This window comes from Nelumbo nucifera, chromosome 5 (genome assembly GCF_055504915.1).
Source record: "Nelumbo nucifera cultivar China Antique chromosome 5, China Antique-T2T, whole genome shotgun sequence".
Classification (NCBI taxonomy): Eukaryota; Viridiplantae; Streptophyta; class Magnoliopsida; order Proteales; family Nelumbonaceae; genus Nelumbo; species Nelumbo nucifera.
In genome coordinates this window covers 9,695,575-9,712,960 of record NC_142653.1, presented here as the reverse complement: position 1 = coordinate 9,712,960, position 17,386 = coordinate 9,695,575, and the positions used below count along the sequence as shown (strand labels likewise).

General features: G+C 34.4%; 1 protein-coding gene across 1 annotated transcript; it reads right to left on the bottom strand.

Moving 5' to 3' along the window:
- Positions 1-4,799: 4,799 nt before the first annotated feature.
- On the bottom strand, positions 4,800-7,014 carry LOC104607088 (F-box protein At1g47056-like). Its single transcript, XM_010272595.2, has one exon. The coding sequence runs from the start codon at positions 6,596-6,598 to the stop codon at positions 4,982-4,984; it is 1,617 nt and encodes a 538-aa protein (XP_010270897.1). The 5' UTR covers positions 6,599-7,014; the 3' UTR covers positions 4,800-4,981.
- Between the last annotated feature and the right edge of the window lie 10,372 nt (positions 7,015-17,386).

The window sequence follows — 17,386 nt, the reverse complement described above, 5'->3', positions numbered from 1 at the left end:
TTTGATTTAAACATGGATCCACCCTAAAGGGTGTTCAATTTGTGGTTCAAGTAGATCCACTCTGTTCTTTTGGCCCACTTGTTATTAAGAAAGTCCGTTTAAGTATAATATGTATATATACTCACACATTCTCATCAAACCGGGGATGGTGGGGCCAGGGATTCACAACCTGTTAAATCCATCAGCGGCAAACCGGAGAGAGGAACCCTAATTATAAACATAATTGTTCATGCTGTAAAAGTTCTTTTTTTTACTTTTCTTTATTAAAGCAGTTATATAAAGCAATGCAGTGCAGGGTCAGGGCTCTCAAGTGAAGAACCACACTTTTTGACCTTTGGAATCTCCTTTATTTTTATTTGCATTTGCTTGTGAGTCGTGAAAATTATCACCATTTGCTGAATCTGAAAAGCATGGATGGATACACAAAGCACATCATGTGAGCATTGAAACTTCGTGATGATATATGGCCAGTCTTTCAACAGACAGCTAACACGCCAATTTGCATACGTGATTGTCTTGATGTACACCAAGTGTGTGGCGGCCATGGCTATAGCTTTGCTTTGGTTTACTCTTTTGAGTTCTGACCGAATGGACTCCAAGAATCTCAGACTTGTAGAGCAAACCAGATGGAACAACACCTACCGCTTGCTTGGACCTGAAACAAGTGAGCAGTTCAAAAAGCTGCACGGATCTTGGAAGTTGGAACCACCACAAGTCCACAACATCCACAAGGGGCGTTTGTGTCTTGCACGCCAAACATGTCACCTACAGAAGAACACACCCAATACAATAAATGGTGACCAGCATTGTCAGCTTTTGTCTTCCCTCACAGAAGAACATATAAATTAATGTCCCCACCAAGACAGTACACTAGGTACGTTCTTCCTAGAATGAATGATACACCTATCCAAGCAAAGAAGCGACATACCACACCCTGTAGCCTCCCCCTCCCATCTAACACTTCATTTCAGCTCTCTAGTCCAATACTAATATCAGCATCCAGTAATGAAAGCCATACATATAGGTAGAACATTCACCGACTCTAGCACTTGTAGTAGGATCCCAAGCCCCCCAGTCATTAAAACTATGTTTTCTTCCTCTGTACCAAGTAAAAGTATCATATAAGCAAACAAATAGACATTGGGGAGCAATTTTCAGCTTTGCAGAGATCTGAGCATCTAAGAGTCTAAGACTCATCTGCTCGGCAATCTATTTGCCAAAACAAAATACAAATAGACATGGAATTATAAACAATTAATAAATTATATACTCTGATAGATTCTTTTTTCCTCTTAATGCCATTTTAGGATGACATCCTGGGAGTCCATGGAACCACCAGAGTACTTCACACTTCTTTCCACAATCTAATTGCCAAAACCAGTCTACGTGGATAAAAATTCCAGGTTAGTTAAAGTCAAATGAGAAGAATAAAGAATCCAACAATACTAGAAAAATTATTACGTAGCTCCTAAGCTCCTGCTGCTTGATTTACTGTATTTTCCAGAAAAAAAAAAGGTAGATAAGTAAATAAAAGATGCATTGAGTAGTAAAAGCCAAAACAGCCAAATCAAGCAGCAGAAAAACAATTTCATCTGCATAATGAACAAGACCCTAAGGTGCTAATTGAACTATGGAAAAACTAATGGAGCAACCAAGTCATCTGACATCAACATCCTAAAACAATTTGTCCTTCAATGCAAAGATAGATTTGGTTGTAAGTCAAGTGGCCAACATCTTCAACCGTCCACATAATCATTACTTTAAGTAGTACAACCTCCAAGGAAAAACATACAACCAACAAATGCAGTACTAATGGGGGGAAAAAAGGATACAGAGTAATGACCACAATTTCCTGAATTTGATAATCATAAAGAAATTATCTAAGAAGTTGAAAGGAGAAAGAAAAAGGATAAAGAGTAATTACCACAATTTCCCTACAAACATTTGAATCAGAAGGAAATAAACCTCAAGAAGAAACGAATATCAGCAATCACAAGTTGGAAGAGCAGAACCAAAGGAAGTCCTCAGACTTGTTTTTGAGGAAAGGCTAAATTAAGTATCATCACCATCATCACTACCACCATCTTCATAATCATCTTATCATCACCCAAGCCCAATTCCAGTCTAAATAGGACCTTATCTTCTGTTAAAGCTTATTACATGTGTATTTTTTAGAAATTAACAAACAGTTAACTGTCAACAAAAATGCATGATCACAATTCTAATTATATAAATATCAAAACCTAATCAGTTTATATGACAAGCTATAGCAAATAAAGGGCTGACTTAAAGTAACGTAATACATTAACAGAATTCAAACGATACCATTGAGAATACAGAAAAGGTAGCTCTACAAACTTGGGATCAAATGATTTAAACTTGTGGAGGTGAGAAGGGCCTGTATGTAATATAATATATAACATAGAATTGAAAATGCATTCTCATTTTCTCATACCGGTGATCCCTTTTTGCACCACTACCAAGGAATGGCAGATTAAGAGTCTAAATTCAATCCTATCCCCATATATCTGCTTAACAAGGTTTCCAGAACCATGCAAAACACCTAAGAATTTGTGCTCCATTTTCTCATACCCTTGTTTATAAGTAGGAAGGTCATTGTACGGATATTCCCACCATCTATTCAAGTATTCAATTATCCAACAAAGAGGTATAACCCATTTGAAATATGCAATTCAAACACATGCCATATACCAATGCTTCATAGATTCTTAAGGGATGCTTGTACATAACATTTTCCTTTCTCTCCTTAGGCTTAGTTTAGAAGGAGTACAAATACAAATTTGTAGTGTGAAAAATATTGTATTTTGTATGTATTTGCACTGTACATATTTGTATTTGTACTCTTTCCAAACTGAGCCTTAATCATTTCATACCAGTGAACAGCTAATGTAAATGATGAATGTTATTTTTCCCATACACTTGAGTAACAGATATGGAACTTTAAAACCTTCTTCTATTGATACATGATGTTAGAATTCGAAATATATGGACAATTTCATTAGTATTTACCTTTTTACAGATATGCCTGCAAGTCCATGTTTTCTATCTTGCCAAATCAAACTCCTAGACATGTGTCAGATTTCAATTCCTGTCACTGTGTCCATGCAATACTACTGTATAGAAGTAACATAGTTGAGAGAATTGATTGAGCTACTGGGATGAGATGAGAATTAAGAAAATCCTGGTGATTGATTCCAGTTGCTAGGGCTTGAAATCAAATCCCCCACTGATATAAACAGAAGAGCTTTCAGTATGCACTGTAGTTTTATAATGCAAGAACCCCATGACAACTGCCAGTACCCTTAATTACCATTTCACTGCAATTGCTCACATGCATGTTTCTATGTGTAAAACTATTTACGTGCATGTGCATGTGCATGTGCATGTGCTAGGTACAGAGCAACTGAGCAAGTATATGCAAAGGGATGTACCATATACTATGTGCATAACATGGTCAGATGTATAGCATTCATAATCAAGACAAAAAAAACATAGAACAGGGGATAAAAAGAGTGGCCCCTAATTATGTCCCCAAGTATGACTTTGCATGGACAAAAGTCAATCCAAACCTTAGGCAGGACTCATGTTACAAGATAATCTTCTTTGACAACGATTCCAAACGATTATAGAATATGCTAAGTTTGACAGTGGTAGATGACATGCAACACGAAACAACACTATCAAACCTAAATAAGGCAAATGATGATGAATCAGTAAATATGGTTAATTTCATGTGCATATTTTGAGTTACAAACATTACTGAAGTAATACAACAATAAAAATAAGAGAAACCATAAAACAAATCATATAATGGAAGGACATGGTAAATAAGATATTGTATGTCTTTTATCATACTATGCAGTAGAAGTTTTAATTAGTATTATAAATTCAATTCATTTGAATGAATATGATGTGATTTTTTTTTGTCACACCATGCTTTCAAGCCAGCTACAAGAGGGGCTTTCTGTCATTTTCAGTACTGTGCCCAACTCAATGACATTTCCCTATAGCATTATCAGATTTTTTAAGCCAAATCTTCTAACATGGAAAGAGGTTTACACGGAGAAAAACATTGAGCTATTTCAAACTACAAGTGCAGTTTACCACATTTAAAATACCATACATTAACAGAACAATGAACCTCTTTTTACTTTATCAGCAAGAGACCAGAGATTTCAATGAGGGGAAAAAAGAATGGGAATAGAAAATGGTTAGAATACAAAAAGACCCCTCCCTGATAACATCAACCAAGGGATAGCCTATGATCCTAACCTTCCCCCGACATGCACATGTACCCAAAAAGAATAAAGCAAAAATATGAGACTCTTAATTGCATCATCTCACTTTACAAAAATATAAAGCAAGTTAGGTTCCAATATCATGTTGCTATGTAACTTAACCAAGTCCAACAAACAGTTAAGAATATACAACAAACATTCAAATTTCTGACCCAGTGGAGAATATACAATAAGCTCTTGTGTCAGCAATTAGCATCATAAGGATCATATTCAAACGCATTACCTTGTATGCATAAGACCTGCTATGGATATTTCGATCAGTATACATAATCATCAATGAATAGAGCACAGATATAATCTAAATGTTGTAGCCATCCTGCTAAAGCTGTTATTCATATGCCCCACAAGCAGTTGGGTAAACCATGTTTTCTTGCAGATAAAGACAAAATAGGTGCATCAAGAAAAGGAAATACATAAAGAATGAGAACTTCTGTAGAAGCTGTCTAAAAAAGAAGCACAGAAACACATGAATACAAGATATAATCAAGCAAGAGAAAACTGAAAATTTCTTGCAGTTGCCATTTCCAACAGCAGGGTTTCAATTTTGAAGGACAACACACGATATTAGAAACAAGGAAAACATCAACAAATAATACAACACAAAATAATGTTAACGCATCAGGTGCTTTTTTTCCTCCTTCAACCTTCTCTGCAATTTCCCACTAATTGTTGCGGGAATTACTACTATTGTTTGACCATCGCCTGAAGGTGCAGGCTACGAAACTCCTCCCAGCAAAAATGCCTAACCTCGACTTGAACATTGTTGATCGACCATGACTGCTCGATGGAATATCAGCAGCATTGACTTGGCCGACCACTGGAGGAAACTCGGCACCATTTTCCTGGGCTCCACCATCACTAGCACTGGCGTCCTGATGTTCAACATCACCAGTGTCCAAGTTGACAGCCAATGACCCCCTGCATGCTCTCAACCATTCCGCACCCTCGGAGGTTACTGCCCGGCACTTCTTGACCTTCACCTTGACCAGATTAGGACAACCGTTAGCAAGTGCTTCCATACCATGGTCCGAGACAGGGCAGCTCTTGATACAAAGCTTCTTCAGTGCCATGCATTTGGCAGCAATACACGATATCTCCGCATCACCAATCGTTTCACTCCCACACAAAGCTAATCGCTCTAGATTCTGGCAATTGGCTGCAAGCAGCCCCAAACTCAAAGAAGTGGGATTGACACCTATTAGAACCAATTCCTGAAGGTTAGGGCAGCGTTTAGCAATGGCAATAAGACCCTCGTCGCCTATCCTATTTGTCTTCCATCCGTCAATGTGAAGCTTCCGCAGGAGCTTGCAGCGATCAGCAATAGACACAAGGCCCGCATTTGTACACTCTGGAATCTTAACAAGGTGCAAGATTTCCAGATCCAAACAATTTGAGATAGCGGCGAGGCCAAGGTCGCTAACCTGGAGCTTCTCGAGATGGACTTCTACCAAAGCAGTAACTCGATTTGCAATGGCTTCCAGAAGCTTATCCCAATCCCCGGAACAACGAAATAGTTTTAGGGTCCTAAGATTCTTGGCACAGACGATAAGCGGTCCAAAGCACTGGCCATTGTAAAGCTCCTTGAGGCATATAGTTTTGAGGGACGAGGCCGCGGCACCCGGCCCGATAGGCTTGGCAGCGGTCCCATCCGTGATGCCACGGAGGCGCTTCACCGACAACTCTTCGAGAGCAGAACAGTGATCTAGGATAGCATTCATGCCCTTAGAACCAAACATGCAGGAGCCACAGGAAAGCTTCTTCAAACCCTTGCAGTTCTTAGCGAAGGCCTCCATGCCTGCGTCGGTCAACTCACGGCAAGCGCGAAGTTTGAGTCGTGTAAGGTTTCGGCAACGCAAAGAGATTTGGACAAGAGCCTCGTCGCCGATGCTGACGGATCGTCGGTCGCATTTCAATGCCAGTTTGGTTACAGCATCAAACCGAGAAAAAATAGAGGGAATCAGAGATTGTAGATCGGATTCCGCCTTGAGCGATAGACGGTGTCGGCTCTGTCCTTCGACTCGAAACCATCGCCGACAGACTAGAGAACAGCTTTTACGGTCGCCGGAGCCAAGGGACTGGAAAATGCAGGCCAAGCATTCATCGGGCAGATCAGAAATGTAATCACAAGTTCCTGGGACATTCCTCGGAATCTCGGGATTCAGCTCGACTTGCATCGGCGAGATAACAGGCGTGGATCTATTCTTGGTGCGATGGCTGTAGTTGGTATCGCGGCGGTCTGACGCCGATGGGATTCCGGCAGTCGAAGACGACTGGCCCATCCACAGCGATCGTAGTAGAAACGTTTTTCTGCGTCCGCACCCTCACCCTTGTTATCCTATAATTCCTATTCGCTGCGCAGAGCAGGGGCTCCTCCTTTCCTTCTTTGCTATCTTGGTCTGTCGCACAGACGGACTTGAAATTGAATTTAATTTTGATTTTTTTATTTTAAAACGAATAAAAGAAAAGAAAATGAAAACTAAAGTGGGCCCCTTCAGAGATAATGATGAGAGAGGAAAGTGTGTGTATGGGTGGGCAGTTGCCCCGTCAACTAAGAGGGGCGCGTCTTCAGCACCACCAGGAGACAAGTCTCGTCTCGGTGCACCTTTGCCCTTGGCCTGTGGCTGGCTGGTGCTCTCTCACTTCTAACGCGGATTTCTTCCTAGTTCCAGCTTCCAATCAATCTGTATTTTGTGTTCTGTAAATTGTCATACCCCCTTCCCTCCCTTATTCTAAGCAGGAGAGCTTTAAGCCAATCAGTGGCCGTGGCGGGCGTTATCAGTCTCTTTCTCGTTTTCGGACAGTCAGATAGGACAGTAGGTGAGATTTATATATATAGAGAGAGAGAGAGAGGGGTCTGGAGTCTGGACCCACCGTCTGGTGCTCTCCATTCTTCAATCTTCAGCGATTCGAGATGACAAGTCTAATGACCCCTCCACTCCGTCCGAAATTCATTTCATTGTAGTCAAACAAACGCCATATGTTTCAGCTTTCCAGGAATGGTGCATAGAGGTTATAGATAGGAATTTCTAATTTAATTTAATCCATACTACAGCATCATTATAACTACGTAGTCAATGGTCAAAGCTTAGTTTAACTACTACTACCCTCGCCATTTAGCTTCACAAATCATAACAACGTAAGGGTATTCGTGTACTTTCACTGATAAGATCGTATGACCCTTTGGCCTTTAGAACATCATGTCAGTCATCGATGTAGCTTATTGCTACATAAACACTTTGGCTGTGGTGCTTGATAAAAATGATAATGTTGATTCTAAGCAACGACAACAGCCTAGAATTTCGGACAGGATGCCGATTCTTGAATCAACATTTTTGACGTCTCTTGAATCACCGTGTTAGAAGAGACTTTGAGACTTGAGATATTGAGTGTGGCAAGGCACATTGCAAAGTTAAAAAAAAACAAAGGGCAAAACAAAAACAAAAGCATGATACTTCTTTTTCTGATATGTCACGTCTTTCTTGGAACATGGCCCTTTTCAATTATAAAAATAAAGTACTTTAAAACACCTAAATCAATATATGGTCTGCTCCAAACGTGTTTCTGACAGAATAATGCATAATTCGGGGATATTACACTCCTAATTCATCAACATCATGAAGCATTACAAGTCGCTAGGGGCCCTTAGCGGTGTTCATGAAAAATCGAATCAAACTAAGAAAATTAAATCGAAAAACGTGGTTAATCGAATTGATCAGTTTGATTTGGGTTTGGTATTTTTGAAAAACTAAAGGATCCGTTTGGTTTTTGGTTAACCTACAAAAAACAGCGGTTAATTAAATCGATTAGTATATATATTTATTTGTATATTTTATATATATTTTTAATATATATCATGTATTTTCTATATATTATATATAAATATATAAATATATTATATTTGTAATAATCTATTTATAAATATATTATATATTTTTTTAATATTTATAATATATTATATATCATTTATTATTTATAATATAATATTATACATATATTTATATAATATATGTTATAAATATAAAAAACCGAATAACGGAACCAGTCAAAAATTGAAACCAACGGGGCCGATTAACCGGTGGTACCGGTTCGATTTACAAAAACTGCCCATGGTTCGGTTAACCGAAACGTGGACACCCTTACTTGCCTCTCAATTTGTCATTTGGTGATGGATTTTATCGTAATCAGCATGGTAAATGCCTTGGGGTGTCAATTGGACTAGATTTGGTCCAATCTGATCCAATCCAATGTAAGTCCACTATAAATGGACCATGTCCAATCCAATCCAATAAATGTTTTGGACCAATTTGGACCAATCCAATTCAATGTCTGGACCATCCAATATGTTTAAATTCATTTTGATTTAGATTGGTTTCAACCCAAACCCGGTCCATTGACACATATATTCTTATCTTATATCAATGGACCAGATATTGGCTTGATCCACCAATCCAATATACATTTGTTGTAGACGGATCAAATCCAATCCAATCTAATCAATACCTTGATTGGATTGGTCCAATCCAATATGTCTTGTTGGTTCATCCAATTTGTCCAAATTGATTTTGGACTGGACGAGGTCCAATCCAAAAATGATCCATTGACACCCTTAGTAAATGGTACATTTGCAAACAAAATAGGAGGTCGCTGTTTGGACTTTGGAGGAATCAATTTATCAAATTCATTTCCTTTAGGCTATGTTTGGTTTGAAGGGAAAAAGTAGGGAAAGGAAGGGGAACCAAAAGGCTTGTAAAGGTTTCCCTACATTTTCCCTTCCTTTCCATACTTTTTTCCTTCAAACCAAACACAACCTTAAAGATAAGTGATTTTGAGGAATTTTGGGTATTATTGATTTGTACAAGTAAAAGCTGTGGTTAGTAGAAGTAATGTTAATGATACAATTTGGCATCGATTCAAAATTAAATTTTGTGTGCTTTAGGCTATAGAACCTAGGGGTGCAACTTGATCTGGCCCAATCCGATTCTGGATCAACCCACTCTGAAATTTTATATGGGTTGGATTTGGATTTTTATTCTTGAGTCCAAATGTTTGGGATTTTTAATTTTTTGGGTTGAACTCAGGCTTAGCCCTTAGGTAACCTAAACCCGCCCTAAGCTCAAGCCTAAACTTATCCCAATCCATGTTCAACCTAATTATTTACATATATATGCATATATAGATAGACACATATTGTAAGACATAGTATCAGTGTGCACGTAGTAATTCTAGATGATGATAAAAATAGTAATAATGTATCCACAATTTCCTATGAACTTTATGTATTATTTATTATTTATTGTTTGTTTTTTATTATTAATCGGATGCGGATTGAAAATCCAAATCTGGTTACAATAAGCACCTCATCTAAATATGTGATAATTGAATCGAGTAGTAAAGTTTTAAGTATCATTGATAGGTCTACTTGCTTGGCTAGATTCTTCTTTATGTAATATTATTATTTTTATTTTTTGTTTGTTTTTTATTATTAATCGGATGTGGATTGAAAATCCAAATCTGATTATATAAGCACCTCATCTAAATATGTGATAATCGAATAAAGTTGTAAAGTTTCAAGTATCATTGATAGGCTTACTTGCTTGGCTAGATTATTCTTTTTGTAATATTTAATCTTTTTTGTGTATCTTTTGTTTGTTTACTTATCAAAAAGATGTAAGATTTAAATAGAAGGAATTTAATGGGGTGAAAAGTAGTAGTTTAATTTACAATTTAAACCTCGTAATTAAATAGGGATTAAATTCAAAAATGAGTATTTTAGTCAAAAGAAATTTCCACAATCTTATTCATATTTTTAATAGTAGTGTAAATATAGAATTATAGATGTGTTCAATTTTTTCTATAATTTTTTAGTATTTTTTGTGTGTAAAAATAATTCAAATTCAAATTAGCTGAACGCAAGGTTCAAAGTATCGACACGTATCGGCGCGTATCGACCGATACGTATCATTCCGGCACCCGACAAATACGCCCCTACAATGGGTGTATCGGTGGTCTGACCAGTTCAGGGTGTGGCGAAGACCTAAATTGGTTCCCCTTAACTAGTTGGCAAAAAAAAAATCACCAAAAGGAGTATTGATTCGCTCGATACACCCATACCAGCATATCGGGCATATCGATATTTTGAACCTTGGCTGAACGCTTTAGCTGTTCAGCGGGCTGTGGAATCAATAACGAGGTTCCGTGCCAATAATGAATTAATGGGCCCCACTATAAAAGATGCGGGCCCCATGTATTTAATACTGGCGAGAAACCTTATCATTGGTTCCGCAACCCGTTGAACAACTAAAGCATTAAGCTAAACCTTGCTCAAATAATTCTAATATGTCACACTTACTTTTTGTTTAATATAATGAATATATGATATTATACATGTGCCTAAACGTGTTTTTTTTCAAAATTGATGTATTTTTATATTTTATTAACTTTTATTATTTATTTATGTCATTAAAGGTTAACATGTTTTACCCAAAATTTTATTTTTGATCAGTTCTAAATTATGTATTTCATTTTCATTACCAATAAAAAAAATGCTTATTTATTACACTTATTTTTAATTTGATTAATAAATGTGTCTAATTTTGTCTATATTTATTTCTATTTTAAAATTTTTATTACCTAACTATGATTTCGTAGGTTAATCAATTTGATTCAGATAGTTGAATTGCTTAGCCACCACTTGGATTAAAAATGGTTTTGTTGTTGAGTCTGTTTTAAAATATATGGGTTTATATTGTCAAAAATATTGACACAGATCTAATTTAATAAGAAAAGATGGGAGTTAATAATTTAAGTATAAGATTTAATGAGAGGGGATTAAATGAGGTGGTATGTAATAATTGAAGTTACATTTTCAACCTTACCATTAGATATGGATTAAATACACAATCATGGACATTTTAGTAGCCATTAAAGGTGACATTAAAGCTATAATAAAATGGCTTTTATACCATTTCTCAAACAAAGAATTAGAGTCCATGTCACCATGCCTCTCCTTTCTCCAAACCCCCTTCCTAATTTTATGTATTTTTGAATTTTTTATTTTTTAATTCTACATAATTACCCATTAAATCAATAAGGAAATAACACAGGCTTAACTATTTCTAACAGCCATAAAGAAAGAGGGATTTGTTTTTCTAATGTATAGCCCAAGTACCACCACTTTCTCCTATATTCTCTCTAATTCTTATTTATCACCTAAATCATCTCTAACTCCTATTTATCTCTTAAATTATCTTTATTTCAATAGAGAGACTCCCTCATAAATTATCTCTAATTCTTACTTATCCTCTCCCCCACTTTTTATTTACATACATCTAAAGAAAGTTTTAATTAAAAAAATTTAGAATCATTTAAATATTGTATACTAACATTAAAATATTTATTCAAAATACAAAAATTAATTATAATAGTTGTTAATAATTCTATATTTTTACAAAATTCATCATGAAATTATGTAGTAACAATATAAATTATAATTTTATGAATTATCCAATTTAAATGTTATTCAAATATTAAAAATTTAACATTAAAAAATAAAACATTATTTAAATATTTCAGTAACTAAAAATTTTAAATGGGAAAACAATAAAAATAGCTAAATAATTATATAACAAAATATTTAATATTACATAATAACATTAAAATAAATAAAATTCAAATAATGAAAATTTTAAATATTTTACATATTATTTAAATATTTAAATAATGAAATATATCATGACTAAAATTTAAATAGTTTAAATAACAAAATTATGTAATAAATTTAAAAAATTCTTAAAAGTAGAAAAATAATTATAATAGATTTCATAAATTTCATATTAATAATAATTTATTAATTTACAAAATTAATGACAAATTATGTTATAATAGTACTAATTATAATTTTATGGATTATTAAATTAATTAAATAATTAATATTTAAAAATTTTAAATAACTAAATAGTATTGCAAATAACTAACTTCGCTTATATAAATTAATAATTATAAAAAATAACTTTCAAAAAATAGTATTTGTTAGTAATAATTTTACAATAACAGTGTACATTCATTATATATATACACTAAAATTAATAGTTATTTTATTTTCAGTAATTATTTATTGTATTTTTGATAAATATGTTTTCAATAATCATTTATTGGATATTAAACAACTATTATTTAACTTTTGAAATTTAATTTGTCATATTTATTATATTTTTGTTATATAAATTTATTTTTGGTAATTATGTATTTTTTATAATTTATTGATTAATATTTATTAGAGATTAAACTATTATTTGAGATTATACTATTTATTAACTAATTTAATATATTTTCAGTATTTATTGTATTTTCATTATAAATTTATTTTCAATAATTGTGTGTTTTTGCAATAAATCTTCAATAATTATAGGAAATTAAATTATTTTTATTTATTAGATATTAGAGTCATTAGACTATTAATTTAGTTGAAATTAGAAGTGTTAAAGGATTGGTTCAATTCAATTGCAAGTTGTTTCGCTAACCAAATTAACTTGGTTAGGTCGGGAGTTTATCACCCAATACAATTGACCATTAGTTGAAAACCTGTCAACTCAGGTTGTATCAGTTTGGATCTATTTTCAGTTTGGTTTGTTTGTTCAAAAAATTAAATTTAAATTTAACAAATTATAGTGATATTATTAAAAAAATAAAATTTATGATGTAAAATATTTTAGACTAAGAAATATGTGAGTTTTTCATTTTTTGTATTAAAAAATTATATATATATATATATGGTCGGGTTAGTTCAGTTTTGGTTAGCTTATTAATGGCCAAATCGAAACTGACCTAACTTGGTCGAGTTGAGAAATTGCTAAACCAAAACCGATCGGAAATATTAGAAAATCGACCAACTCGAGTTTGAGTTCGATTGGATTGGTTATTAAAAAGTTAAAATATAAAATAATTATATACTCCTATGTATATTGTTTAACTTTTACTTAACAAAGCCCATGCATCGCACAAGTCCTCGCTAGTGTGTGTGTGTGTGTATATTTAGAATTTTTAGTGTAAGCTAATAGACCAACCCCAATGCATCAAATAGGTAATGTTTGGCACTGATGATGATTTCCCATATATATATATATATGTTTGGTTGGTCGATTATGTCGGTTTCTGGAAAATCAGCCAAAAATCGATTACTAGAAACAATCCTTTTTAGGGATCACCTTTTTTTGATGATTTATTAATTTTTAAATGATTCTAGATTTTTGAGGATGACATGGCATCCAACATGATATTGAATGATAACTCTAATACAAAAATAATTGGCATTTGAATATCAATACTAAATAAACTCAAAACCGGTTTCTTAAAAATCAACTTACATGACATAAATGATACTAAACAACAATTTTTGATGATTTTTCAAAAATCCCCAATTTCTAAATAATAGACAAGAAAAAATCATCATCGATGCCAAATATCACTTTAATATGGATTTGGACTTGGCTTAAGTTAGATAATTTAGGCTTCACCTCAAGTTGAGGCTTTAGGGGGCTTAAATTGATCTAAAACCTAAACCAGCTTGCACCTTTAACGTAACCACAAATCATAATGGTAGCCCATCCCCGAACCGTGGTGGCAGTGAGATTCTGCAACCAACCAAATACCATACCAATTGAGAGCCAGTAGGCACTATGCGTTTATTCCGGTCACAATCAACCAGTACTATTATTTTTGAGAAAAATAATCTTACAAAATAGCACTTTTCACACAAACTGATGAATCAACTGACGTGACAAATGATTCCTCCAGCCAAACATTCCATCAATTTGCGAAGTCTTTAGCATGGATCACATGTGGAATAGGGAGATTTCATAACTCATAAGGAAGGAGTATAAATTTATAAGCTTGTATTTTGTATTATTTTCTATCTATTTGTATTTATATTCCTATTAAATGGAAATATAAATATGTAAATACAAAACACAAGTTTTTACACTGTAAATTTATATTTGTATTCCTTCGAAACTGAGCCTAAGGGGCAATGAAACAATGGAACTGCAACTGATATGGATCCCCATTTTAAGCAAATCTATCAGCTGATGGTTCTTTCCGGAAAGAATCTTGTTTCCGGCAAGGTATTATTGTTCTCTTGTCATTTTATTTTTGGCTCCATGTCAATCTTATAGTCCAAGCAAGTCATGGGTATATTATTTGAAACATGCCGGCCGATATGATGTTTTTAAAAAATGTTTTCTATTGAGTCCTATTTGTAAATAACCAATTGATGTGCTTTGGATTTCAATTTTAATGAAATATTCTCCTTGTCTTGCCAAAAAGGGCTGAGGAATAAGAGTGTTTTACAGGTCAGCTGGTTGGATCGGACCAGCCGGTTGAATCATTTGAGCCAATAATTGAACTATCCAACCACTATTTTCAAAACCGGGCTGGACCATATGGTTAGATTGGAAAAACAGGGAACAAGTCACATGATTGGTTCTGTTTCACCCTAAAACTGCTTTTTGACCAAAAACCATTGATTTAGTCAATGAGCTGCTGTACTGAGTAGTCGAATTATCAATTCAGACAACAGTTTTTAACCTTTTTTTTTCTGCCAAAGCGGGCCGTTCATTTGGTCCAAACAATTAAACCATTTGACCTGAGAACCGGATCCCAAAACAGTTCATTGTCTGGTCCAATTTTAAAAACCATGTATTCAACCCATGACCGAGCAAGCTTTCCAAGTCCGTGTCCAATGTAAGTCTTACAAACATTGAACACGGTAAATGTAAATGTCTGTATCAATACAAAAAGTGGAGTCTAAATTTTTAAGATGAAATATGTTTGGTTCGATATAAATTAAGAGAAAATTGGAAGTAGTGGGAAGGTTCTAAACAGATTAGTAAGGCCCGAAAACCATGGTAAAAACTTCAAATTATCAATTTGTATCATACCAACTTGTATGATACATTGATATGCAATATAGGCGCATATAGCCAGGCCCAGGATTGCACCACGTGGCATTCCTAATAACCCTTAACCACTCCATTGCAAAGTTAAGTATAAAAGGGGGTGACCAGCATAAGGTAAATCCATCTTGTTCATTACTGCTCTTTAGCTCTTTTGCTATCTAGTGATTTCATCTGAACCCTCGTCTCAAGTTTGGTTCGACCCTTTCATACGCTTGATTAACTTGACTGTCGGAGTCTCCACCCCTGGGATAACACCTGGGGCCTCTAGCGTTTTCTCTCTTATTCTCAGGTTGGACACATCGGCCTTAGCCAAAGAAACAAAGTTACCTTATTGCCCTCGGCCCCATCCTTGACAGCAACAATATGTATCAATTTTCAAGGTCATGATAGATTATTTTGGGTTTTTTTATGTTCAAATAGTATAACCCATTTTTAACATGTTAATTATGAAAAAGTGGGATTGAAAAGAGCGACAGAAAAAATGCGATAAGTTTTTTTTTTCTTTAAAAAAATGATACATGTTGAAAATACAGTTTTTTTACCATAAAAATGAAATAATTAATAACTGAAACATTTCAAACTGCAAATTTTTATATCAATTTTAGATGGCATTTGATAGTATTGAATTAAACTTTAGGCTATATTTGATTTGAAGGAAAGGTAGAGAAAGGAAAGAAAAAATGAAAAATCTTATATAAATTTTATAAAGGTTTATCTTCCTTTCCCTACTTTTTCCTTCACCAAACAAAGCAACATGCTAAAAGGTCAAATTCAAAATAAACGTTCATACGGAGAAGATATACATATGAAGAGGCCCTGGGCCATACCGTGGATAAGGAAGGATGAGATGTGCATCTCCACCTACCGCATAAATCTATTATTCATATTGGAATGGTCATATTCAAAATAAAACAAAAACTAAAAAGAATGGTCCCTTCACTGGGTTGCTCTAATCCTATAGCTTACTCATTGTTTTCAAGTTTTTCATTCTTTTTTTTTTTTTTTTTTTTTGTGTGTGCGCGTGTACTCTCGACCATTTTTCAACTCGGCCCATTGGCCGTATGGCCCATGCTACTACTTTCACAGAGGCCCAGATTTGTAAATTATGTTGGTTTTTTTATATCTAGACCAAAATGCCTTCATCCACAACTTATTTTATGATTTTTTTTTTATTTTTAATTAATTAATTTAAAATTATTATCTAAAACTCACTTTCACTTTTTTTTTCCAATTTTATTATATTTATCCATACTTTTCAAAACCTCCTGTTCCGAAGCACCGCTGGTTAACATTAGGAGATGAATGGATTTTGTAAGTTTAGCATACTTCCCGTCCCTTTAAGTTTGCGCTGCATGAAAATTGTGAGATGATGAAGTTTGTTTATGATACCCTCCATATGAGAGTTGGGAGTTATCACTTCATCCAAATGACAATGGGCTCCCGACTTTTGGGTTGGAGGATAGAAGGATACCTGTTTCTCTTTTAAACTACTTAATAGGGAAACAGGGTTAATTTGATCATTGAAAATATTTAATTACTTAGTAAAATAAAAAAAAAGGATTAAATGGACAATTTTTAATGATCACAGCTATAATTATGGTTTTCAAAATTGAACCGGACTGGATGGTTGGACCGGAAAAACCGGGAACCAGTCACCTGACCAGTTTCGTTTTTCCTCAAAATCATTGATTTTAGTCAATAAACCGCTGAACCGGCCGATTAACCATTCAAATCGATAACCAAACCCCCAACCGGTTGAGTCATGGGTTGGTTTTAAAAACCATGACCATAACAGTGGCGTAATGGAAAATAAGTTTTAAATAACAAAAAGGGTCATTTAGACACTCCAATATTCTATCGTATTAACTAAAACCCTCCCTATAGTTTCCATTATAGTTTACACTCGGTTTACTTTTTTTTGGCTGCTAATAACCGTTTGTTTTTTTCATTTAGAAAAAGAAATGCGACTCTTAATAAAAGCATTTCCTACTCTCTCTCTCACACCCACTCTACCATCAGCACATTCCAACACCCTACCAACGGGACATCACACATCTCATACATGGCAGGTCCTAGTCTCATGGTGAGATGTGTGATGTCAAATTATGAAAGAAT

Bases quoted from the DNA above. Each gene is read 5' to 3' on its own strand.
- LOC104607088 (XM_010272595.2), bottom strand. From the start codon at position 6,598: ATGGGCCAGTCGTCTTCGACTGCCGGAATCCCATCGGCGTCAGACCGC.